The 26604-nt window shown below is 43.0% G+C and overlaps 1 protein-coding gene across 1 annotated transcript in view; it reads right to left on the bottom strand.

The window, feature by feature from the left end:
* Positions 1-26604, bottom strand: part of Tmtc3 (Transmembrane O-mannosyltransferase targeting cadherins 3) — a 705524-nt gene that overhangs the window by 231237 nt on the left and 447683 nt on the right. The window contains exon 6 of the mRNA XM_065224254.1: positions 16578-16693. Coding sequence (XP_065080326.1) covers positions 16578-16693 — 116 coding nt within the window. The remainder of the gene's footprint in view (positions 1-16577; positions 16694-26604) is intronic.

Below are 26604 nucleotides of genomic sequence, written 5' to 3'. Positions count from 1 at the left end.
CCGTTGGTCCCCGGTTCATGAGTTGATGGGTCGATAGGTAGGGTCCAGGTGTAGGAGCTGCCTTCCTGGCACGTCGGTAGCAATGGTGCTCAGCACGGAAAACAAGATCGACGGAAAAAACAAACCAAAGGAATCAAAATGAGGTTTTAACATGTATTTATAGTCATAGAATATGCCATTTTTTAGAGATTTGAGACTTATGAAATCTATCCCAGATTTAAAAGCGAATAACAGGATTGGATTTTTTTTTCTAACAATATGTAACTGAGAAAAATAGTCAAAATGTGAGATTTTGAAATTTTTTCTAGATCCTTCATTTAGAATTTTTTTCAAGATTTAAGATTTGGAAAGATACAGTCGCTGGAAAATTGTTTGGAGAAATGTTCAGGGTTCTAATAAGAAGATCCTAAATTTATTCTAGGATTAAGTCCTGACGAACTCCTAGAAGAATTATAACGGAGTTTTGGAGAGAGCTCCAAGGAGAATTTCTTTGTGATTCTGAAGAGAATTGAATGCGGATTTTGAAGAGAATAGTAGGTGAATTTAAAAAGGAATATTAACAGAATCTAAAGGGTTTTCTGATTGGTATCAAAGGAATACTGAGGAAGATTCACAAGTCAACTTTAAGCAGGATCCGAGAAAAATGCCGAAGGAATCGTGTTGAAATTCGAATTAAATTCTTTAGAAAGTTTCACGAAAATTCCGCACAGAACTCCAAAGGATTTATGAGGAGAGTTTGGTGAATAGTCATATAATGTCAAAGGTTTAAGAAAATTTGGAACTGAATAAACCATTTTTGAGCTGAACAAACATGTTTGATTGTTCAACTTTAATTTTTGTTGGAATATGTTAAGGTATTATGTATTGATTTTAGCGGTTCTCCCGTCAAAGTCCCGGTTTTCCCGGCTTCTTTTCAAATTCCCGGATATTCCGATTTTCACGATTTTCCCGGTTCGCTGCCCACCCTGGCTAGTGTGCAAGAGTATTTCATCTCAATATGCTATATCTTGGTATCTGGGCCATATGAGGCCTGTACTCGAAAAAAACATGCACCAGACAAAAGTGTTTGCCAACAATTTATTTTAAGTCGGATATTCTTGAAACTTTCAGGGAATGAACTAATACATATGGATTATGTTTTGGCATAATTACTTTATTCAATTTCCTTTCCATCGCTGAAAGCCCACACCTTTCTCTTAAGACCCTTCATTACATTTTGTGCAATGGTGGAGCCGACTTTTGGTCACTTTCATCCATTCTTTCTTCAACTCCAGCTCGTTCTTAAACACCTTGGACGATTTTCGAACTTTGGTCTTCATTATGGCCCAAAATCTTTCCACCGGACGAATCTCTGGTGAATTTGGGGGGTTGGCGGTTTTTGGTACAAAAACAACGTTATTGTCTCTGTACCAATCCAACGTCGATCGCGCGTAATGGCATGATGCCAGGTCCGGCCAAAATAATGTCTCGCCTCCTGTGGACCGCAGGAAGGGCAACAGACGCTTCTGGAGGCACTCGGTGCGTTAAATTTTGCTGTTGATGGTACCGATTGTGATGTACGGTTTACACAGTTTACCGCATTGGCATATGGCCTGCCAGAGCAAGTATTTTTTTGGCGAATTTGTCTACTTTCTTCTTCCTTATATCTTCCGGAACATCAAACCGTGATTTGGCAACGTAGAACTCCAGCCCCGGTATCTGCTTTCCGTCTGCCTTGATGTAGGTTTCGTCATCCATAACCACACACATCGGTTTCGTTAACCACTCTCGATACAGCTTCCTTGCGCGGGATTTGGCCGCCGTGTTTTGTTGATCACGCCGGTTCGGTGCATTCTGGACCTTGAATACACGAAGCCCAGCTCGTTTCATGGTCTGCTGAACGAACCAGGCGGAACACTTTGCCTTCAGAGCCACGTCGCGAATCGAAAGGTTTGGATTACGCTTGAAATAATCCAACACCTTCCGGGCCTTCACAGGGTCAGCTGTCTTCGATTTTCTTCCACTTCCAGAACGCCGCTCGGTCGTATGGGACTCCTTAAACGATTTTACCACCCGAGACACAGTTGTATGGGTGATTCCCAGTTGTCTTCCGATCCATCTCATAGTGGCAGTTGGATTTTCCATGACGGCGCGCAAAATTCTCCGGCGATTTTCTTCTTGTTTCGATGACATCTCAATAACCACTGAACCGATTATCTTGAAATTTTGCACATGTAAACAATTCACCAAACTAGCTATACCCAGATTTTCATCAATTTTTACCCACGGTTAAAAAAATTACACACGGATAAAAATGGTGCATTTTTTAGAGTACAAGCCTTAGAAGGTTACAGTCTTTGGATAATTTGTTTAGTAGGTCAAGGTTTGGTTAGTGTACAGAAGTTCAGAGTGTTCTCACTTGCCCCAATGAATGGGGAGAAGAGCCCACTATTTATTCACGAAATGTTAGCAACAGGGAGTTGACATGTTCACTCTCCCCATTCAAATCACTTCAATTGGGTACCCTGATGGCTCTTCTTCATCCCGATTTTTTGATGTATAGTAATATGTAAGCTCCGCGTTATTGAAATTCATTAAGTATTTCCCTGAAGTTTTTAGCCGTCAACCTCAAGCAAAGTGTAATAACAATATGATTAGTTAAAATGAGTAAAATGTTTTACATTCAATTGCACCCTTGAGGTAACGGACCAGTGCAACGCGGAACAGCCCGAAAAAGCTAATTATTTCTCAACTTATCACCTAAACCCCCTTCTTTGGGAACAAAGAGAAACACCAACACTGTATAAACAAGTTCCACCCAACCAGAAACGACAAGGCCAAAAATCTAATTTCATTGGTTTGACACCAGCCAGAGGTTTGCTGCTACTGTCGCCAACGCTCCGCTACTACTAACGAGCTACCTCTACCGGTCTGGATAAAAACCAACGTTTGTTATACTCCCACTCCGCTGGCAAAAAACCAAACCAGCTTCCTGCAGGATTGGCAGTGGCAGTATCAGTAGCAACAGTAAGTAGTCCTACGTGAGCGTTAGTTTGCGCTACGCCACTATGACTGAACCAAAAACCAACAAAGCTACCAGACGACACCTGACTGATGAAAAGCCACTTCAAAGAAACACTCACCGTTGGAAAAGTTGGCACTGTTGCTCGCTTACCTGCCGCTCAAGCACAGAGTTGTCACCGATGCGGAACACACCACAACAAGGACCCTTTCTCCCTCTCTCTCTCTCTCTCTCTCTCTCTCTCTGGTCCATTCCGTTCAACTGTTCTACTTGAACACGGTGACGATGACGCATTTGAACTTATTCCAGCCTTCAGAGGTGGTTTTTCGACTCTGGGTTCAGAAAATGGCCCATTTTCCATTGCCGGCCAATTAAGTACGGGAGAGGCTCGCCTTTTTTCGACTTGCTATTTTCGGAAAAAGGCGCGGACTTTAAAGAGGTTCACACCACTCCACTGCATGGCTCCGTGGCTCCTGAGAACAGTATTCCGGAAAATGATTTATATCCGCACGCGATTCTGCTTCCCTGAGTTTAGGTGACTTCTAGTGGGGTGGTGTCCAAAATGAACTTTTGTTCATTCTTTCTCCGTTTCACCTTCTTCCAGAAGAAGAGGAAAAACTTTTTTCCCATTTTCCGTGTTGTGCGAGCTTGAGAGCTGAATGGTATTCTTCATCGAGCCAGTTGGTTAAAGGTGTGGTTTTCGAAAAAAAAGTAATCTTCTCCAGGCGGTTGGTGTTTGAGGTTGAACAAAATCCGGCGAGGTAGGGTGAATTTTAAAGTTTTAATAATATTTGATCCATAAATCATTCCGCTCTTGGGAAGAAACCCGCTCGAATTTCGGTGTGCAAGTTAAGAGAGTGTATGTGAGTGGAAACTTGGGAAAGAATTCAGCAGTTTCCTAAAAATAATGGGGAGCTTTCTGACACTTGAAGAATGAAGAAACATTTGAGTGGGGCGATAATTTTCAAAACTTGTTTTCTGCGTAAAGTTTGGTGGCGATAAATTAATTAAAATGTGTGTCGTCCGCTGGAATTAGTGGCTTAGAAGAGAATGACGCTCGTGGATGTCACTTTGTTCCGTTTGTGGTTTGTTCTAGTGACTTTTAGTTGATCTACAATTTTTTTTAGTTCAAAAATGTGGTGATGAAACTTTTATTTTAAAATGGCGTTTCTAATTTTTCAAATACAGTTGAACTAGAAAAGCAGCTTCAATCATAAGATTTAAGTTTTAAATTATATAATTTACAATACAATTCTAAACCCACATGCTCTACTTGAGCAACTTTGTCGATAACAGCAATCGTTTAATGAGTTGATAAATTTGATTAAATCTCAACAGATCGAATTGAACTTTGCAAAAACTGCAGCCTTCTATTGAGCCGAGATCACTGGTTAAAGCATAGAGTAATTCTACAACACTACCCGAACAAATCGAGCATACATTTCCCTCCACTTGCATCGATTTTCGGTACACCGAAAAGTGACCAAAGGCTAAAAAGTAAATTGATTTTTTTTTACTAGCCTCCCCTACCCCGAGTGCACACTATATATATAGATCTCACCAGCTGATGCCGTGGATTGGTCCACCAATTTTAGGCTAACCGTAATAATCATGTCCTGCACGATGACGACGGTTGACGTTGCAGAAGCGCTCCTGTTGCGATGTGACAAATTTCAATTAAAATGTATATTGCATCATTGTGCTCGGACTGGGGGAGAGCCTCTGACAGCAGACAGGAATGAGATGAATTTAGGGAGATGACTGCAACCGACGACTGCTCCTGACATGGTTGATGGCCGGTGAAATTGAGTAAAAGCTCGGAGGAAAAATCAAATCAAGGTGGACTTAGAAACATGTACGTTGCGTGTCAACCGGTTCCGAATAAATCTCCTCACGATATCATTTCAAATTCTTTAGGGAAACCTATTCTTCATTCATTGTCAAATGTCCTTACGTGTTCACTTTTCCACTCATCCCGATTGATTAAGTCGCGATCGCATACAAACCATTTCAAATGGGAATTTCCCTTTCTCCACAATTGAATCACTCGAAAATGTGATTAATTTTCCGCCACTTTGAGCGATATAGCTACCCAGCAAATGTACAATATCGCCGTCGTTGACGTTGTAGCATTTCGCGGACCCGAGGACGACGATAATTCACATCCGCAGACCGGAACTCTTGCCGGCTGGCTATATGGTAGGTCGTCGTCACACCATCATCGCAGTGACGAGAAACAGAGAGCATAACTCCCAATGAGGAGACGAGGATAAAGGATCCCGCGCGATTGTTCGCTGTTGCGTCTGGCACATTGCTGGAAGTTAACTCATTCGTAAGAATGGCGCATTTTCCCGAGCTAGAATTTTCCGATTTCAACGCATTGTAGCAGTTCCACGTCAACTGACGAATCGATTTTATGTTTCCCTCTCCGAATTGCACGAAACTACGCACTATTGTTCACTAGGGGCAATGAACCAAGTTTGTGCCGGAACTCGGCCATTTTGACTCCCGTTGAATTTTTCAAAATGGCGTGCTCGATATTTTTCAACAAATCATGAATGACACGAATGGATGAATTGATGCATGAATCTCAAACAATCAAGTTCAAGAAATATGAACCTTTGAATGAGTAAATAATCAAATAGATCACAAGCAATTATAAGACAACATTGAATTTGTGATGGCTATATCAGAAACACATTTAATAAACGATTGTTTGAGTGCCCTTTCCAATCGGGCGAAAAATATGAAAATTGTTGTTTTCAGATATTTGGAAAATATGTAAACCCTACTTTACAGAAACTTTATACTTTGATATAGTATAGGTAACTACAAAATGGAACAAATGTTTCCAATTTGGAAATAGTGCAGAGAGTAAATTTTTAATTATATTCTACTACCAAAGCTATCCGCATTATCAAAGATACCCCATTTAACGGTACCATAAAAAGTGCTTAACGACATGTTCGAGGAATGATCCAAATTATAGTTGTTACGTTTGGGTTATCGCTCGCTTATGGTATTTGTTTATTAAAGACTGAGGAACTCACTGAGAAATATTTATCCAGCCGAGTTACAAACAAACGAGTAAATCAATTAAGAAAATCGAGCAGTGCAATTTGACCCTTATGTTTCTAAACGCTAGCCATAGGGGTCATAGGGGTTTACCTTAGAGGAAATCCATAAAGTATGTCACAGGCTTTACAGCCTATTCGCAGGGTGTCGACTCAACGAAACAAACGAAATCCCCCGATAAACCCTAATTTTCCAGACGTTTTTCAGAAAAAAAAATAATCAGGCATTCCATCCAGACATGTTTCAAAATTCACAGGTTTAAGACATGTTATGAGCCTGGTAATCGGTTAAAGCTATATCCAGGATGTTATTTTGATTGATAACGATTTGTGCATGGAAATGCAACCATTTTTATATCAAGCAGCTTGCTATCTTTCAACCAAGTTTAATCCCCAGTTTAATCCCCAAAACATAAATTTTCATCTCAAGAATGCTCACTTGATCCCCAAAAAGTTTTCCAGAATTTTACGCTTCGTTTCTTTCTTCAACTTACTCTATTTTCTCACCTTGACATGGCAATTTCCTCACCATTATTAGTTGTTTTTTTCTGACTGGACTTTCCGCATACGAAGCACTTGTCTTTAAACCCGTTATAAAATATATTCCCTGTGCACACTTCAATACCCATCCTGTCTCCATTGAACATTTGTTCTGGATGCCGCCTAATTACGGGAAAATACAGAGGGTAAATCGAAAATCTTAAATTGCGACCGTCACGAAAAGGTGTTAGGTTTTGAACGCTTGTAACTTTGGCATTGATAGATGAAATTAAAATCCAACTATCCCAATCGATAGGAAATACTTCTACGAATCTGCTCAAATAAATGCTTTTCCAATTTATCATAAAAAACGTCTGAAATATGTACCAATACAAATTGATAATTTTAGCATTGCTTTCAAGAAAAAAAAACTTTTCCCTAACCCAATCGTCATATAAGAGTACCACTTGGTTGCGCATCATTATGGTTGAAGCTGAAAACCAATATAATAGCTTACTGTCGCGCTTTCGCTCATTTTCACATCGGACGGCGAGGTGAGCGAACCGCTTAAGGTACCAGCCGCAAGCAATAGCAACATCTTGCAGAAAAACTACCTATCAGCAGACAGCATGATGAGTGATATAACGATGATAACCAGCGGGAGGCGGAAGGAGGCTTTACTCGATATCATGCGATATTCTATATAGACAAATTTTTGAACAAATTTCGGAACATTGGTTCACATAACTGCAGTTATTCTACGAGGAAATCGTTGAAGATAACCGATCATTGCACTTATAAAGTATCTTCTCTGTTACTTCATCAAACAAAAGAATCTAATGGCGGACGGTTGTCCAAATCAATCGATTGTAGTTTTTTAGGACTTTCTTTCTGTTTTGATACACCCAACCGAGGGATGTAAGATTCGCTTACAATTATGTGGGATACATCATCAGAGGATGTTAGTGGAGACCGCATGAACCGAGGATGCGATATACCTAGCTGCGGTCCAATGCAAGAAAATTGGAGACCGAAAAATGTAGAGTGTATAAGTGAGGTAAATTAGTTATGTCGAAAAAATAGGAACCCGATTGCCGACTGGACTCGAACCAAGAACGCTTCGATTATCAGACCAGTGCTTTCTCCACTGCTCTCTCCATGCTCCTGAATATCAATAGCCTAAAAGCAAACATGAAGCGCTCATTTTCTCGCATACTCGACTTCGTATGCTTTTTCTGCTGGAGAGATTCGAGGCAAGTGTGTGCGTTGTTCTACAATGTTCTACAATGTGCGTCGTTCTACAAGCTTACTGGTATAGTGGAAAGCGTAGATAGAACACGAAATGAAAAAGACAAAAAACTATTACATCGCCTGTAAGGTCAACTTCTAACATTCGCTGGGATGTTCATGAACAGAGGATGATAGGAAACGGAACTAACATTCATTGTAATAGATTTTTGGTTTGCGTGTAGGCATTATGGATTTTCAATGACAATTTTAGGCATTAGGCATTTTGAATCGTCAAACATCATCGAGTTTTTGCGGTCCAGGTTTACTCCTTAAAGAATTATCTATGTTTGAGTAGTACTGCCCAGGCTCCCTTCAAAAGGATAGCCACCTGATTCGTCCTACTATTTCTCACTGTTTAAAAATAACTCACATATCATCAACGATTGACGATTGTGCACGAAACGTTTGACTTCGCCGAACAAATTTATTTGCATTGTTGCTAGTGAGCAGTTCCAGTCGAAATATCGAAAATATTTATAAACAAATTTTAAATGTTAGCTCTCAGAATTGCATGAAACTACGCATAATTGTTCGCTAGGGGCAATGATCTAAGTTCTGGAAGTGCTGGAATTCGATCGCATGATATTGGGCAGGTGTGGGATGACCAGGGGTCACCCTGGTCATCCAGTGAACCAGGAAAAAAGGCGGGAATTCAAAGTCACCGAAAAAGTCTGTGAATTTCTATGAGAATTGGAAAAATGTTTACTTAACCTATTTTTTCAAAAAAACATTAGATTTTGGGTCTTTGAAGAATGTTTAGATTCTTGGACCAGAGATTATTCTCGTATTAAATCCCGGTCAAGAGTGTGGGGATGTCAACATCAGAGTTAATCAACACGACTCTAAGCAAACATTTTGCAGATCATCCAAACATGGACGGTATTAAATGTTAATCCGAGTTGGAGCTTACCGCCATTAGGGATTTTAGTTTTTAACGCCAAGTCACTTCCCAAGTAACAATTTGGGTTTTATGAAGGTTCTTTAGACCATGATTTGAACTTGAAGAAGCCTATTAAACCTCGATAAAACTTGCAATGCTACTTGGGTTGTGTGAGTTCAGATTCAGAGTAGAATTTTTAAGTAGCTCTGTGGACAATTCCAAATAAATGGTGAAGAAGATCCCAGGACCCGTTAAAAGTACCAAGGGGATCGAATTTTAAGGGTAAAATTCCAAAGAAATTCTGGGAATAATTTAAAGGGAATTCCAAGGGCATCACGAAATGAATTTCTAGAGAATTTCTCAGCAAAATTTCAAGATTATTCAGAGGAGAATTTCAAAAAGGATTCAAGAGAATTTTAAATAGAATAATAGAAGGAAGCTTCGAAGAAAACCTAAGAATAAATTTCATGCCTTTTTGCATTGATCTGCAGAGAATTTCTAGACTGTTTTAAATACATTCGCAGAGAGAATCTCGGTGCCTCCCTTAGCTCAGTTGGTAAAGCCGCAACTACAAAGCAAGACCATGCTGGAGATGGCTGGGTTCAATTCCCGGTCAGGTCTAAGAATTTTTTGGGTTGGAAAATTTCTCGATTTTCCTGGGCATAGAAGTATGATTGGACTTGCCACACAATTATACCAATGCAAAAATGGTACAGGCATCGAAAGCTCTCAATTAATAACTGTGGAAGTGCATCTAGAACACTAAGTTGAGAGCACGCAATAAGCTAATATGCGATATGAAAAAAGCTTGAAATGCGAAGAAGAAGAAGAAGAAGAAGAAGAAGAAGAAGAAGAAGAAGAAGAAGAGAGAATCTCAAACTTATTTTAGAAGAATTCTGGAATAATTCTCTATGATCTGTTCTCCCACTGACAGATCGTTTCGCGGAACTGTCCTTCCGGTTTCTTATCCGTTGTGAAGTAATGAACCGATTGGTTATAGAAAACTTGGATAAGCTGCTCGACAGAAATCCTCAAACAAGATTCATGATTCTCTATTACGAGTACATGACGCTGGAGATTGGCCCTTCTTCGTACAATTCCAATAGTATTTGCCTCCAACACTTTTATAGTTCCTCTATAAATTTTGATCTGCCCATGTTGCAAGAAATCCGTGGAATACCAGATCACCATCGGTCGATGGCCCATAAGAAACAATTACGCAAAATTTCAAACAAATCGAAGAAGGTCGAATCAAAAAAAATTTTTTTTGATGTAGGACTACGTCTGTGATTTCTATATGGGGGTACACTTTGTGAAAATCGAAAATGGAATATGTAACAAAATTATGAAAGATTTTGAACGTTAATAACTTAGCTGCCCCTGTAACATTTTCAATAATTTTAAAACCAATGGATCAGAAATATTTCTCCGCATCTGTTAAATTAAAGATTTTATCGTTTTTCAAAATGTCACTATTGATCATTGCACGAATGTGCAATTTTTGCTTTGATAATTAAAATTATCACCTATTGCCTGCGAAAAGCGATTTCCCTAACACAGATTTCAAAGTTGAATTCCATCCGGTCTCACACAACGGTGTTTATTCAATTACCGCGTGGTGAGTGGTGGTGTTTTCCAGTATACAAAGGAAGGCCCCTCGCAAGCAACTACCTATCAAGGCTACCTGATCGGATTCAGTCCAATCACCGTGTGTGGTGGTGTCCGTTTGTCGGCATCAGCAGTGGCAGTGCTTTCGGCGCGTGTCATTACATTGTTCTCCAGCACACAACGAAAGGCTGCCTGAAAGCAGTGAGCTGCAGCCCACATCTATGCCAAGCGCGTCACCCTCATTCCCAACAACATACAGCTCACCAGCCTCACTCAACCATAACGGCAAAACGGTCCTTTTATGTACCACCATAACTTTGTAAAAGAGTATTTTTTTCGACATTTGTCAAGGTCATCAATCGGATGTCAGTTCTCGTATCAAGATAGAACTGGAATTAGGGAGTAACAGCTTATGTAAACAATGATTTCTTCCGATTATATCTTGAAAGTCAAATCTCGCCCACGCAAATCACCATCAGGTAGGATAAGACTTCCCTTACCCGACGGTAATGTTGGTTTGCGTGGGCGTGTCTTGAATTCCTAAAAATCATCCAAAGATGTCATTGTTTACACAAGCTGTTACGCCTAATCCCAGCTCTATCTAGATATGTTTAAATCTAACATACCATGTTCTTGAAGGCAACATTGGGGGTGCAATTTCAAAAACCAAAGTCGATCGCGGCATGAAAGTTCTTTTTTATTTTGTTCAGAGATGTTGTATTTTAATTCTTAATAAGCCAATCGATAGGAATTTTTTCTACGATTCTGTTAAAATTAAGACTTTACCATTTTTCAAAATGTCAATTTTGGAAATTGCACGAATGTGCAACTGTTGCTATGAAATTTAAAATTATCACCGATTGCCTGCGAAAAGCGATTTCACTAACACGGATTTCAAAGTTGAATTCCATCCGGTCACCACGTGGTGAGTGTTGGTGTTCTCCAGTACGCAACGAAAGGCTCCCCACAAGCAGCTAACTATCAAGGCTATGTTAACTATGTTACCTGTGCCAACTGTGTTTTTTTTTTCCTTTTCTCTCTGCTTATCGCTGAGCCGTTCCGTGGCCGTCGAGAAAACACCTTTCGCATAGATTTTGCGAACGTGCCGAAGAAACCGGATAATGCCAAAGTGCACAAGTTCTATGCGACCATATTAGGTCTGAAGCAAGGTGAAGTGCTACGGATACAAAACAGTAGAGCCCTCGGTGTTTCCTTCGTAAAAGTTGTCGACCTAGCTTTGGCGCAACGAATTTGCGAGAAACACGACAACAAGCACGAGATTACAGTCGACGGGAAGAAGTATCCGTTGAGAATCACACTGGAGGAGGGAGCAGTGGAGGTGAGGCTGTACGATTTGTCCGAGGACGTGTCGGACCTAAAAATCGCCGATGGGGAGATGACACAAGTGTCGTATTTCGGGCAACGTCAAACTTGCCGGCACTGCCGCGAATACATCCACGTAGGAGCTACCTGTGTGCAGAATAAAAAACTGCTCGTGCAGAAGACGTATACCGATGCCGCAAAGCAGATGAGTCCATCACCTAAGTCTTCACAAACAACGAAGCAAACCGCATCCACTGCGAACCCAACGAACACAATATTACTATGGTTACCACCACCGGTCGTCACTGCGGAAAATTTTCCTACGTTAGCCTCTACCTCGGCTTAGGTTCACCCATCGGATAGTGGGCCGTTGATCCCCTCTACAGGTCAACAGCCCCCTGCTAGTGGCGGAGTGGATCGCAAAACTGCTAGTGGTAAGTCCGATGGAAATGAGACAGATTCATCTGTCGGTTAACCCAGCTCCAAAAGGCATCTCCGCACCCGTCCAGTTATAACCTCGCATCTATCAACATCAACAACATCACGAACGCAACGAAGATCTACGCACTTCGGTCTTTCGTACGAACGCTGCAGCTGGACATCGTTTTCGTTCAGGAGGTGGAGAATGAGCAGCTCACTCTCCCTGGCTTCAACGTCGTCTGTAATGTGGATCACGCGAGGCGGGGAACGTCAATCGCGCTACCACATACAATTCTCGCATGTCGAGAAAAGCCTGGATGGCCGCCTCATTGCTTTGAGGGTGCAAAATACGACTCTCTGCAACGTCTACGCACCATAGGGGACAGCTTTTCGTGCGGAAAGAGAGAGGTTTTTCAACGGCACGATCGCTTATTACCTTCGCTTCAACACGCAACACGTCATCCTTGCCGGTGATTTCAACTGCGTACTACGTCCGAGTGACTCTACGAGTGCCAACTCAAGTCCAGCTCTCCAGGCGACCGTACGGCAGCTGCAGCTACACGACATATGGTTAAAACTGTACCCCACATCCCCCGCACCCACGTACGTCACTCACAATGCGGCATCCAGGCTCGACCGCATGTATGTCAGCGCACGTATGTTCATTTTCAGACCACAAGGCTCTAACAGCACGAATTTGCCTTCCCGACCTCGGTCGCGAACAAGGACGTGGTTTTTGTTCCCTCCGCCCTCACCTTTTGACTGCCGCAAACATTGACGAGTTTTAAGTCCGGTGGCAGTTTTGGACCCGCCAACGGAGGAATTTCCCCGGCTAGATGGCATGGTGGCTTTCATACGCGAAGCCAAAAATCAAGTCGTTTTTCCGCTGGAAGTCGAGCGAAGCATTCAGCATCTATAACGCTGAACACCAACGTCTGTGCACGCAACTACGACTCGCATATGATGCGTACAATCAGAATCCCACCATGCTGGTGACTATCAACCGCGTAAAAGCGCAAATGCTTTCGTTTTGCACAAAATTTCATCCGCCTCAACGAGACGTTCGTTGCGGGCGTGAGCATATCCACCTTCCAGTTGGGCGGCAGACGAAGGAAAAAAACAACTATAACAGAACTGCAGAACGAGCGAGAAGAACAAATACAAGACTCCCTGGAGATCAAACAACACATGTTCCGATACTTCAAGGACCTGTATGCGGCTGAATAGGCGAGGCAGAATGGGGAAGAAACGTATATAAACGAGAGAGTCGTACCCGAGAACGACGAAATCAACGATGCTCTAATGGCAGAGATCACTATTGACGATTTGAAAAATGCCATCCGAACATCGCAGAAACGAAAATCGCCTGGTACCGATGGCCTGCCAGTGGAGTTCTACCTACGAACATTCGACGTCATCTATGACGAATGAGCTCCCCTCGACATTCACCGATGGCACAATCGTGCTGGAAAAAAGGGAGGCCAGGGAGACAGCGAGAGCATACCGTCCGATTAGCCTGCTCACCGTCGATTATAAAATTCTTAGCCGTGTGATGAAGGCCCGTTTGGAACGCGTGCTGCAGATACATCGAGTTTTTAAGCTACACTCTTGCTCAAGGATCGTGTGGCCCAGCTTATCGCAAGAAAACAGAAAGGAAAGCTGATCTCGTTCGACTTAGACCACGAATTTGATTGGGTATCTCATGAGTTTCTTCATCGAACCCTTCTCTCTCTGGGTATCAATCATGATTTCGTCGGCTGGCTCTCTCGAGTGGCCGATACCTCTTCATCACGACTGTTATTGAATGGGCACCTTTCACCGTCGTTCCGCATAGAACGATCCGTACGTCAGGGAGATCCGATGTCGATGCTGCTCTTTGTGCTCTACCTCTATCCCCTCCTCACATGGGTGGAACGTGTGTGTGGCGGTGATCTGTGCGTTGCGTACGCTGACGATATCACGGTGATAGCAACATCATCGCAAACAATTGAACGGATCTTTCAGCTGTTCGACTGCTTTGAAGTCGTTGCCGTTTAGTTTTGAATCGTCATAAAACAGTGGCAATAGATGTCGGATTCATCAATGGGGATCCACTGTTGAAACCAGGACTAAAGAATACAGAGAAGGTGAAGGTTCGGGGTGTTATTTTTGCAAACTCTGTGCGGCTGATGGTGAAGCTACACTGGGATACGCTAATAAACAAAATTCGACAGCTTATATGGATGCATAACATGCGCTCCCTTACCCTGCAGCAAAAGGTAATATTACTAAACACCTTCATCAAAGCGAAGGTGTGGTACCTCTCTTCCATAATACCACCGCAATGTATCCATATGGCAAAGTTGCCAGCGGCAATGGGGACTTTCCTGTTTCGAGGATTGGCAGCACGTGCCTCAATGCAGCAGCTGGTGCGCAGTAAAGAGCATGGATGACTAAAACTGCAATTGCCTGCGATCAAGTGCAAAGCGCTTCTCGTCAATCGCCATCTTCAAGAGATCGATTCCCTTCCCCATTATCAGTCCCTTCTCGCCCAAAATATTCCGATCTTCCCTGCCTAAAACTCATCTCTCAGCAATTTTCGTTGTATCCCCACCACATCCAACAAAACCCCACCAGTGATCAAATTCACCGCTTCTATCTGGAGCAAACCGAGATACCAAAAGTGGAACGGAACCAGCCAGGCCTGAACTGGAAGAAGATATGAGCAAACATTTCATCAAGAAGACTGTCATCGAGCCAGCGCAGCGATCTCTACTTGTTAGTGAACAAAAAACGGAGCACCGCAGACTGATGAACATCATCGACCGTGCAAACGACCCGCATTGTCAGCACTGCTTGGTGATGACCGAATCTATGCAACACAAGTTCAGTGAGTGCCCCCGAGTAACCACGGCATGGGCGTACGTGCAACGAACGATGACGATGACTCTCGGTGGGTGGCAAAGGCCTACTTTCGAAGACCTTCTACGCCCGATCCTGGGTACAATTGCAACAGAGACAAGAATCAATTTACTTAAAATTTTCATAAAATACATCAACTTTATTAATGTCAATGTTAATAGTAGAATCGATGTAGGTGAGCTAGAGTTTGTTCTAAATCTTGAAGAATAATTTAATTTTTTATCTGTTTGAATGTGTTATTTATTATTTAAAACTAAATAAACAATTGAAAAAAAAAAGTCGCTGTGGGCCATCTAAACACAGAAAACCCCACTCAAATTCCTTTTCCTACACAAAACACAAGCTCCTGCTGCAGTTAACAAACAAGATTTATTAAATAAGACCACGTAGTCCTACGTCACCATTGCGTACAAGCCGATAGGGCTGTCTCTTGTAGTTTTTTGTTTTATTAAATCCAACGATACGCATGGAAAGGTAGACAAATTTAGAAGTCATCTATAGTAGAATCATTTAATGTGTTATTCATATCCGTTTAACAAAAAGAGATCAAGCGTGGGTTGTGCTTAGTAGGACGGAAATCGGATAGCCCTAGTTGATCTCTGTAAAACATGGCCGTCTTCCGATAGAGAACTCAACTTCCATGATTTTAAAATTATACGCCTGGATAGAGACGACTCGTATGGAAGAGTGCTTTAAGGGATCAAAAAGTGCAATCTTTCCTGAAAAAAAATCTAACTTCAATTGATTGACGATCAATTTTCACTTTATGGCAATATTTCCAGTTAGCATGATATTCTGCGGAGATCAAACAAAATGCTGTACTTAAAGCTCTTTCGGCATCGTCTCTTCATTCTAGCTGTTCCATAGCTAGACCATCACGAGCACTGTCCTTGCACTCCTACACTACACTAAAGCAAATGTCAACTTCCTGAGAAATTCCGAACAGGGCCACCGAGAAGATTGTGATTAAAATTCCTCCGGGAGCGATGTGATGCCTGGCCCGTTGGATACCACTACAGCGAAAAATGAAAATGTTTCTGTTTTCTTTCCTTTCAACCTGCGGTGGAGGTCCCCTCCCAATACTATTGGGAAATGGGACAGACTCAACTGAAAAATAAAATCGCAGAAAGTGGTTATGTATTTTTTCCGTGGAAAATCTCCTCCCGATTCGGGCAATTCTTTGTTTCGTTGGTCAAGAGAACGATGACGGCACCGGGGGAGAAGTTGGCCAAAATTGTTGAAATTATTTTGTTTTCTTCGTCGGCGAGTCGAACGAGCATCTCCGGTTGACCCAAATTCCCCACTGTTGATGAGCCGGGGGCAATTTCCACTAGCGAGGATGCTGTGGTCGGTCCGAACCATAAATTCGGATTCCGGATTTCGTTTTTTTTTCTTCGACCGAGGGCATTCCCTTGGCGCAGAGGAATGATTAAAACGAATCACTTAATTTTGGCTCTGTGTTTGTTTTGCGCCATAATCGTGGCCATGGCGCTTGGTCGGTCGCTGACCAATTTGTTTGACGGTGTCTTTTGGGAAGAGCAGTTAATCTTCTCGGATGACTTTTTTCCGGTTCGGAAGAATGCGAGGTGAAAATTCTTACCTTCTGGGCAACGAAGATTTCGTAGATGGCACAGACGCCGGTGATGGTGATGCCCTGCTCCTTGCAGAGCATGGCCGTGGCTACGAAGATCATTGCCACCGAGAGATAGCGCCAGCCTGGAATGAGAAAAAGATTTTCCGATTAGTACGTTGCGAACCAGAGTAAGAACAATTACGAAAGCACAGTTTTTTGTGATTTTCAAAACCCTCCTCCCTCATTGTAAAAAAATGTATAACACACCTAAATTTGAGATCAATCCATTCTGGCTCTTTAATCACAGCAAGAGTTCCTCCAGATGCTTTGCTACATTCCCAAACCAGCATCACTCTGGAGCAACATTGTCACCTCTTCTAATTACATGAAAGCTGACTGCACCCATCACGAAATGGATTGTGTAAACGTCCAAGACATGATTTACCCCAACATTGCACTCCCATTACGTGTACAATATTCAATTAGCTTCCAGTAACAAAACTCCCCAGAGCACTCCTTCGCAGTGTAAATGTGTCACGAAACTTGGCATATATGTACCGCAAACCCCCCCTCTCCCCCCGGCTTCACCTTCTGACCGAGCGTGAAAGTGAGTCTTGAATTACTCCACATACAACACTTTTTAATAAAACATTTACAAGCCCATTTCCCGGCCCTAGTGTGGGGTGTGAGTGCATAAATGAACCTTTGAATGCGAGGAGAGGGGGAATAAAATCCTGACACGTGAAACCAAAGACGACACAACCACGTGACTCCTGGGCTGGGAAGAAGAAAGGCAGCCTACAAAATAAATGTTCAAATATGAATGAAAAATGGAGCGGGATATTTTATTTAATTAAATCCTTATCGTTTCGTATGTGTGAGTGCGTGTTATGAGGTGCGTTTCGAGCCAACAATGTACAACGTTTCGAGCCAGCATCGTTCCGAGAGCACAAAAGTGAGCAAAATGTTTCTCCATTTACACTTCATACCGGCACACATAAACACGTCACAAAGCAAACGGGAGGCTGGGCAGGACCGGGGGTGGCCTCAAGGTCTGCATGCCCTTCCACTCCTGATTGCCGCAGCGAGTCCATGTTTGTGCTTGTTTTCCAAGAGATATGAGTGTATTATTGTGTACAACGGCACCAGCAGGGAGAAGCCTGGCAGTCGTCTGGTGCGTTGAACGATGTTGGAAGAAACATATTTTCACTTCACTTCCCATTCAGGGAAGTACTCGTACCTACCAAACTTGGTTGTACACGGGGCAACATCATTGGAATGCTGCATATGTGGTTACAAATTTTGAGGGTAAAAAATTTTCGTCAAAAGATGAAGGATTCCAGGAAGGGTTGTAGAAGCTTGTAGAAGATTAAATTCTTTTAAGTATATCGAACGTTTCAATGGAATCCCCTTTGAAGAGATTTTGGACCAAGTTGTGTGGTTTTCTTTTAGTTGCGTTTTGATTTGGCCGATACGCTCATTTCCTCCAGTGCTTGAAGAATTCCTCAGTAAGAAGTACTCGAACATCACTCAGTATATCGGCTCCGTAAAGCTAACTCAATTAAGCCTTCCAAATAATTGAGCTAGATAACCATTCACTTCGTATGGAATAGACTTTGACAACCAGATGGCACTAATAATCTTTTTTTTTATTCCGAAAAAAAAATACTTTCGAGTGATACATTTTCTAGATATTTCAGGGCTGGTAGCACTGCTGTCAGAAATAGTGATTTTAGTGACCATGTTGAATAATTAAGTGACAAAATAGTGACTTATAGTTGTAAAAATAGTCACTAAAAAGTGACCTAAGAGAAGAAAAGTAATGTTATTAATGTTATTCAATTAGTATCTCATTAATAGTTATGTACGATATGAACCTTTAAAGCGAAAGATTCAATAGAATGTTAAGAACCAAACCCACGGTGTAAGTATTCTAACTTCAAAAATCTGGAAAACCGGGAATCCTCAGATGTTTTTTGTTACAGACATTACATTTATTTGTACAACATCACATTTAAGATAAGACATAATCAACAATAGTACGCCACAATACTCGGTTTGCGGCTGCCGCTCTCCATCCTTGGTCATGCCCAATGCTCGCTAGATCACGCACAACCTAGTCCGCCCATCGTGCTCTCTGCGCTACACGCCTTCTTGTGCCAACGGGATCAGTAGCCACGGCCACCTTCTGGATGCTGGGTTCGCCGTAGAGTGCAGCGAGCTCACCGCCCAAGATCGTCCTTAGCACACGTCGCTCGAAAACTCCGAGTGCTTGCAGGTCCTCCTCGAGCATAGTCCATGTCTCGTGTCTATAGAGGACCACCGGTCTTATTAGCGTTCTGTACATGGTACATTTGGTGCGGAGGTGAATCTTTTTTGACCGTAGTTTCTTCTAAAGCCCGTAGTAGGCACGACTTCCACTGATGATGCGCCTTCGTATTTCACGACTCACATTGTTGTCAGCCGTCAGTCCTTACCAAGGAAGTCCTTGGTATAATGTCCATGTCGTCAGCAAAGCACACAAATTGACCGGATTTCGTGAAAATCGTACCCCGGCTGTTGAGCCCGGCCGTCGCATTACACCTTCTAGAGCGATGTTGAAGAGTAGGCATGAGAGTCCGACACCTTGTCGCAGTCTCCGGCGAGATTTGAATGAACTGGATAGTTCACCCGAAACCCTTACGTAGTTTTGCACACCGTCCATCGTTGCTTTGATCAGTCTGATCAGTTTCCCAGGAAACCCGTTCTCGTCAATGCTTTTCCATAGCTCTGTGCGGTCGATTCTGTCGTATGCCGCCTTAAAGTCGTAAAAAATGATGCATTGGGACCTGGTAACTCGTAACTTCACTGAATATCGCGAAACTTTCTAAAAATGTATAAATTTAGTACTCTTAAATTTCTTGAAGGTATCGCTGCTCAACTTAGCTAAATTTTGGCATTTTTTTTTTAAGTTCTTGGGATCTCCATGATATAACCCCTTATAACCCCCACACACCCCCGGTGGGAACTTTGGTCGTATGCTGACAGGGAAGGGGGAGCTGCATCCTTTTCGGAGGATGTGGCTTACAAAACCCGAGCGTCTGTTCTCTATGTTAAGAGCGGCTCAAACAGCGTCTGACTGGCATCCAGCGGCTGAATACGAAATGCTTCTCCCCGAAAGCTATACCCAAGATGGCAGTCCCATCACGGCGGATAGGAGACCTTAGGCCAACCACCTACTGTCTCCGAAGCCTTCAAAATGTTATAGAAACCTATAGTGAAATATTACGAACTGATTTTATGGCAACGACTTTTAGCGGTAAACAACAGACAAGAATTGGAACATGGAATGTACTGACGCTAGCCCAACAGGGTAAACTGGCACAACTTGCCAGTGAGGCCCACCGTATGAAGCTAGAAATCCTGGGACTTAGTGAAGTCAGCTGGCCGAACTTTGGAGAACACAAGCTGCCTTCGGGACAGGTACTTTTATATTCTGGTATGCGAGGTGAAAACGCTCCGCGACATCGTGGAGTTGGCTTTCTGCTTAGCGCCCAAGCGCAGGCTGCGCTCATCAAGTGGGGACCTATCAATGAGAGAATAATCGTTGCCAGATTCAGAACACGGGTCCGAAACCTTACCATAATCCAATGTTATGCGCCAACCGATGCTGCCGAATTGCAGGACAAAAAGAACTTTTACAGTCAACTGAATGCTGTCGACTATAAGACTCCAAGAGGTGATATCAAGATCTACACAAGCGACTTCAATGCGAAGATCGGCTCCGACAACTCGGACTATGAGCGCATTATGGGACGCCCGGTGCATAAAGTCACATGGGTCTCCCGTGATGGATATACAGAGAACCACATCGACCACATCTGCATCAGCCGAAAATGGCGACGGAGCCTTCTTGATGTTCGGAATAAACGCAACGCTGACATCGCGTCTGACCATCATCTCCTGGTCGGTGAGATCCGCCTACGCATTGCGCGGGTTCAACGGCGGGAGGAGAGACTCGGGCGGCGATTCATCACACGCCGACTGGAAGACCCAGCAGTGAAGAGATCGTTCGTCGAAGAACTCGAGGCTCGCGCAGCTAATATTCCGGAAGGTGGCTGCGTAGAAGAACAGTGGACGAGCATCAAGAATGCCTTTATTGAAACAAGCGAGAACAACCTGGGTGAGCTGCGCTCTCAGAGGAAGGAGTGCATCACCGATGAAACCTGGAGGAAGATCGAGAAGCGGAGAGAAGCAAAAGTCGCAATAGAGCGAGCAAGGACTCGAGGAGCCAAGAACGATGCCCGTCAGCGGTATTCGGCTCTAGAGAGGGCGCTTCTGTATACGGGACAAGCGAGCGTGGGTGGACTCCCTGGCTGATGAAGGGGAGAAAGCCACAGGAACTGGCGATATCTGCCTCCTCTAAGATGTTTCACGACGCCTGAGCGGGGCAAGGATGAACTCAAGGATGCCTGTGAACGACGCGACTGTACAGTTGCTCACCGACCCCACTGACCAGTTGTGATCCTCACAAATGTTGCATTAACTACTCTTCAATATCTGGGACACCGCGACTTTTCCGCCCGCCTGGATGCAGGATGTCTTAGTAAAAGTCCCCAAGAAGGGGGATCCAACTGTACGCGACAACTGGCGAGGCATCATATTACTGTGTATTGTTCTCAAAGTTCTGCGTAAAGTTTTCCTCAATCGCATACAGGAGATCGAAGATTGACGCGACTCTCCGACGACAGCAGGCAGGATTCCGTGCTGGAAGATCCTGTGTGGACCATATTGTCACGCTTCCCATCATCTTGGAGCAGGTCAATGAGTTCCAAGAGTCCCTGTACTTGGTATTTATTGACTACGAAAAAGCTTTCGACCGACTAAACCACGAAAACGTGTGGGGCGCTCTTAGACGCAAGGGAGTCCCTGATAAAATCGTCAACCTCATCGAAGCGCAGTACGCGGCTTTCTCATGCAGAGTGTTACACAACGGAGCTTAGTCTGACCCGATTTGGGTAATCGCGGGTGTGAGGCAAGGATGTAAATTATCAATCGACGAGATCATGGTTGGAGCCGTTGACCGTGTACCGAACCGTGGGTTGCTGTTGCAGCCTATTACTATGGAGTATCTCAACGACTTCGATTTGGCTGATGATGTTGCGTTATTAGCACAACGGCGCTCTGACATGCAGAGTAAGCTCGACGACCTTGTGGAACGGTCCTCTGAAGCAGGTCTAACCATCAACGTCAACAAGACCAAATCGTTGGATGTCAACACGGAAAACCGTCCCAATTTTACGGTAGCTTGGCAGGCAGTGGAGAAAGTCGTAAGCTTCCAATATCTTGGCAGCCAGATAGCGTCGGACGGCGCCACCAAGACCGACATAGGTGCACGGATTAAGAAGGCGAGGGCTGATTTTGCCAGTTTGCAAAATGTATGAAGAGCGAATCAGATCAGTCGACGCACCAACATCCGTATTTTTAACTCAGAAGCTGCAGGTGTTTACACTCAGAACACTCAGAAGGTGCAGGTGTTTATCAACCGATGCCTGCGGTACATGATTCGTGCCTGGTGACCCCACAATTGGATCTCAAATTCCGAGCTTCATCGTTTGTGCCATCAGAAGCCGATAGAGACAGAAATTCGTGAACGGAAGTGGAGGTGGGTCGGCCACACACTACGACGGAGCGGAAATGAAATCTGCAAGCAAGCACCGGACTGGAATCCAGCAGGACATCGCAGCAGAGGCAGACCCAGAAGCTCGTGGCGGCGGAGCCTAAACAGTTCAATTAAGAATGTTGACCGAAATTTGACTCGGGCACAGGTCAACGCCAAAGCTAGTAATCGCCCAGGATGGAAATCTTTCACAAAGGTGCACAGGATCGTTAAGTAAGTAAGTTTGCTGAAGTTTCCGGAAATTCACTAAGTTTCTCAAAACTTATTAAATGTTTTTAATAGTTCCTTGAAATTATTGGAACTGCCCTTTGCTTATTTGACCTGTCTTGATGTTCTCAAAGCTTACCTAAAGCTCTTAGTTCTATTGAAGATCTCGGTTCTGCTCGGAAATAAATGGAATTCCCGTAAACAGCTTTGAATTTCCCTGAAATTTTCTGGACTTCTGTAAAGTTTCTGATATATTTCTAAAGGTCTCTGTAAAAAAAAAAAAAAAAAAAAAAAAAAAAAAAAAAAAAAAAAAAAAAAAAAAAGGGTCTCTGTACTTCCCTGAAATTCTCGGAACATCTAAAGGGTTCTCTATCCTGAATCCTGAATCCAGAGGGGAACTTTCCTGAATTTATCTAAATTTACGGTTATAGATCTTTAAACTGCTCCATAAGTCTGGACTAAAGTTACGAGAGCTGGTCTTAACAGCTGAAATTCCCCAAAGATCTCCAGATCTAGCTTTTCTGAGGTGCTTAGAACTTCTTAAAAATTTGCACAATAACCCTCAAGTTTTGTATATTTCTCAAGTTCGCTTGACACCTGTGAAGTTCTTTGAAATTCTAGGAACTTCACAAAAGTTTCTGAAAAGTCTCGCTTTGAGGTTAATAAAGCTTCAGTAAATACCCCATATTTTTAGCGTGTTAACTTCCCTTATGTTCATGCAGTTTATTTATGGAGCTTCACTGAAATTCTCAGCATTTCCTTGCATTCCTCAGAACTTTTCCAAAGTTCCTACAATTGTTGTGAAGTTAATGGTACTGCATCGAAGGTATCTAATCTTTCATAAAGTTAATTACGAACTTGAAATAAATCATTAATTTTTTTACTTAATTCTGGCACTTTGCAAATTTTCAATATCTTGAACTTGTACATGGAATACGAAACATCAAGACATTGAATATTTTTAGATCATAGACTTATACTTGAGAATCTCAGGTAATTTTATATAGAAAAATAAGTAGACATCCTGTATATAGAGAAAGACGATTAAACGTCAAAGCAAAGCAAAGAATAATCAATCTTGAAATAAATTCCCGCTAAAAAAGTTGAAAATAGTGACTTATTAAAAGAAAAAGTGACTTTACTGACTTGGCCTTAAAAAGAAGACTTTTTAGTGACTGCCTTGAAAAAATTGACCAAGTCACTAAAAAGTGACTCGCTACCAGCCCTGATATTTAGAAGACGTTTCGGGAAAAGTTGATCAGATGGACAAGACCTACTAGTTGGTTTAAAACTCAGTTCTGAATTATCTAAGAGATGAACAAGCTAAAGGCTGACGCTCTCTTTAATAAAGAAAAGTAACTGAACTAACTGAACAAAGAAAACTAACTGATCTACAAAGTTGATGATGCTTAACGTCTTAAAGTGAGCATTTCATACAATACACATTAAGAAAAATTTATGTAAATTTAGGTGCTGTAAGACTGACATATGCGAGCGTCAATTTTGACATAAAATTGAATTATTACTTACTTACTTACTTAACATTCCTCAGGATTGCACCTGCATCACAATGTAACGCCAATTCACTCGGTCCGTGGCTGCTTGTCTCCAAATTCTTGACCGTCCCACACTTCCAAGATCCTGCTCAACTTGGGTCTAACCACCTTGCTGGCTGTGCTCCTCTTCGTCTTGTACCGGCCGGCATTCTTAAAACGTGTCCCGCCCATCGTACCCGGCCATCTTTCGCAACTTTCTGGATACAGGGTTCGCCATAGAGTTGCGCCAGCTCGTGGTTCATCCTTCGCCTCCATACACCGTTCTCACATACCCCGCCAAAGATGGTCCTAAGCACTCGTCGTTCGAAAACACCCAGTGCTTGCAGGTCCTCCTCGAGCATCGTCCACATCTCGTGCCCTAGAGAACTACCGGTCTGATTAGCGTCTTGTACATGGTACATTTAGTACGGAGGTGAAGTTTACCCCACCTCAGGGTCTTGTGGAGTCCGTAGTAAGCACGACTCCCGGCAATAATACGCCGACAAATCTCTCTGCTGCAGTTGTTATCCGACGTCATCCACCACCTCGAACTCATCGCCGTTGATTGTTACGCTTCTGCCTATGCAAGCCCTATCCCGCTCGGTTCCTCCAGTTAACAGATACTTTGTCTTCGACGTATTCACCTTTAATCCAACCTTCTCTGCTTCACGTTTCAGCTTGGTGTACTGCTCCGCCACCGCCTGAAACGTTCTTCCGACAATGTCCACGTCGTCAGCGAAGCAGATGAACTGGCTGCACTTACTGAAGATCGTGCCCGCATGTTAAAGCCCGCACGTTTCATAACACCTTCGAGCGCAATGTTGAACAGGAGGTAGGAAAGACCATCGCCTTGTTGAAGTCCCTTGCGAGTTTCAAACGAGTCCGATAACGCACCCGATATCTTCACGCAGCACTGTACACCATCCATCGTAGCCCTGTCAGTCTGGTCAGTCCATAATCTTCCATAGCTCTTCACGGTCAATAGTATCATAAATGGCCTTGAAATCGATGAATAGGTGGTGCGTAGGGACTTGCTATTCACGACACTTTTGGAGGATCTGCCGCAACGTAAAGATTTGGTCCGTTGTCGATCGCCCGTCCACAAAACCGGCTTAATAACTTCCCACAAATCTGCTTGCTAGCGGCGATAAACGGCAAAAGATAATCTGGGAAAGCACTTTATAGGCCGCGTTAAGAATAGTGATCGCTCGATAGTTCTCACATTCTAGTTTGTCGCCTTTTTATATACTGGGCATATTACTCCTTCTTTCCACTCCTCCGGTAGTTGTTCTGTATCCCAGATCCTGACTATCAGTCGGTACAGACAAGTGGCCAACTTATCCGGGCCCATTTTGGTAAGTTCCGCTCCGATACCATCTTTCCCAGCTGCTTTGTTGTTCTTAAGCTGTCGGATAGCATCCTTAACTTCACCTATCGTGGGAGTTGGATTGTTCCCCTCATCGCTGTACCGACGAAGCCATTGCTCCTGCCGCCTTGGTCCTCCACCTCTGCGCCATTCAGATGTTCATCGTAGTGCTGCTTCCACCTTTCAATCACCTCACGTTCATCCGTTAAGATACCCCCTTCCTTATCCCGACACATTTCGGCTCGCGGCACAAAACCTTGGCGGGATGCGTTGAGTTTCTTGTAAACAGCGAACTAAGGACAGTTTTGTGGAAAAATCGGATCGAGAACTCCCTTTACCGAACTCACCACCCTTTACCAAATAGAGGTGGTGAGGGGTATTTCCCCTCGCCATCACTGGCAAAAGGAATGATCTCCGATTCGCTAATGCAGCTCCGATGTGCGGCAACGGTCCCATCGATTGTTACACACTCAAGTCGCCGTCTGCATCTAGTAAATGGTTTCTAAATTCCAGCTTTTGTTTGTCCTTGTATTTTCATGAATTTTCCTAATAGTCGAGAAGTTTTTCCTGGCATTTTCACAGAAAATTCAACTCACTTTTGAGAAAAATCCACCTCTGCCGAAATTGTGTCCATTTTGAGTCGGTCTGATCGACCGTGTAGGACGTTACTACCGAGAGATAGTGAGGGAGAGAAGTGAGAGCCCGATACTTCAGTTTAAAAGATACAGCACAAAGCATTTAACTGCGCAAAGTATGAATATTTACACCCTTTGTTCTCATAAACAAAAGAAGCACTTCAAGCAAATCCTATTTTCCATTCCATTTTTGCCTTTATTCATATGGCGAAGTAAACGCGTTCCTTTGTGTTTGTACGAAATTGAAACCCGTAGGCCGAATTTGGAAACAAGAAGAAGCAGTGTTGTATTTTCCAAGAAAATATAAACAATTTGTGACTCTTTATCAAATGCAACTATAAAGTTAGCAGTCATCTCTAGTAGAACCATTCCATTTTGTGTAAAAATCTGTTCGAAAAAGAGTGGTACTTTAGTTGTGCTTAATAGGCCGAAAATTTGACCTAAACTCTACTTGCTCAAACTGAAATTGGAAGTACAGGGTGGCCAGTGAATTTAAGAAGTAAAATTCCCGGATTTGAACCGGTTTTTCCCCTGTGCCTAGCATATTTTACCGATCTCATATAAGCAGCTTAATGTTCGGAGTAAATGACTGCCGACATGATTGAATACAGCAATTGATGTCACTGGGAAAACACACATAATTTTAAATGCA

The sequence above is a fragment of the Ochlerotatus camptorhynchus genome, unplaced genomic scaffold, assembly GCF_037179485.1.
Source record: "Ochlerotatus camptorhynchus isolate MF236.1 unplaced genomic scaffold, CSIRO-AGI_Acam_v1.1 ptg000209l, whole genome shotgun sequence".
NCBI lineage: Eukaryota > Metazoa > Arthropoda > Insecta > Diptera > Culicidae > Ochlerotatus > Ochlerotatus camptorhynchus.
This window is presented reverse-complemented; position numbering and strand designations above follow the sequence as displayed.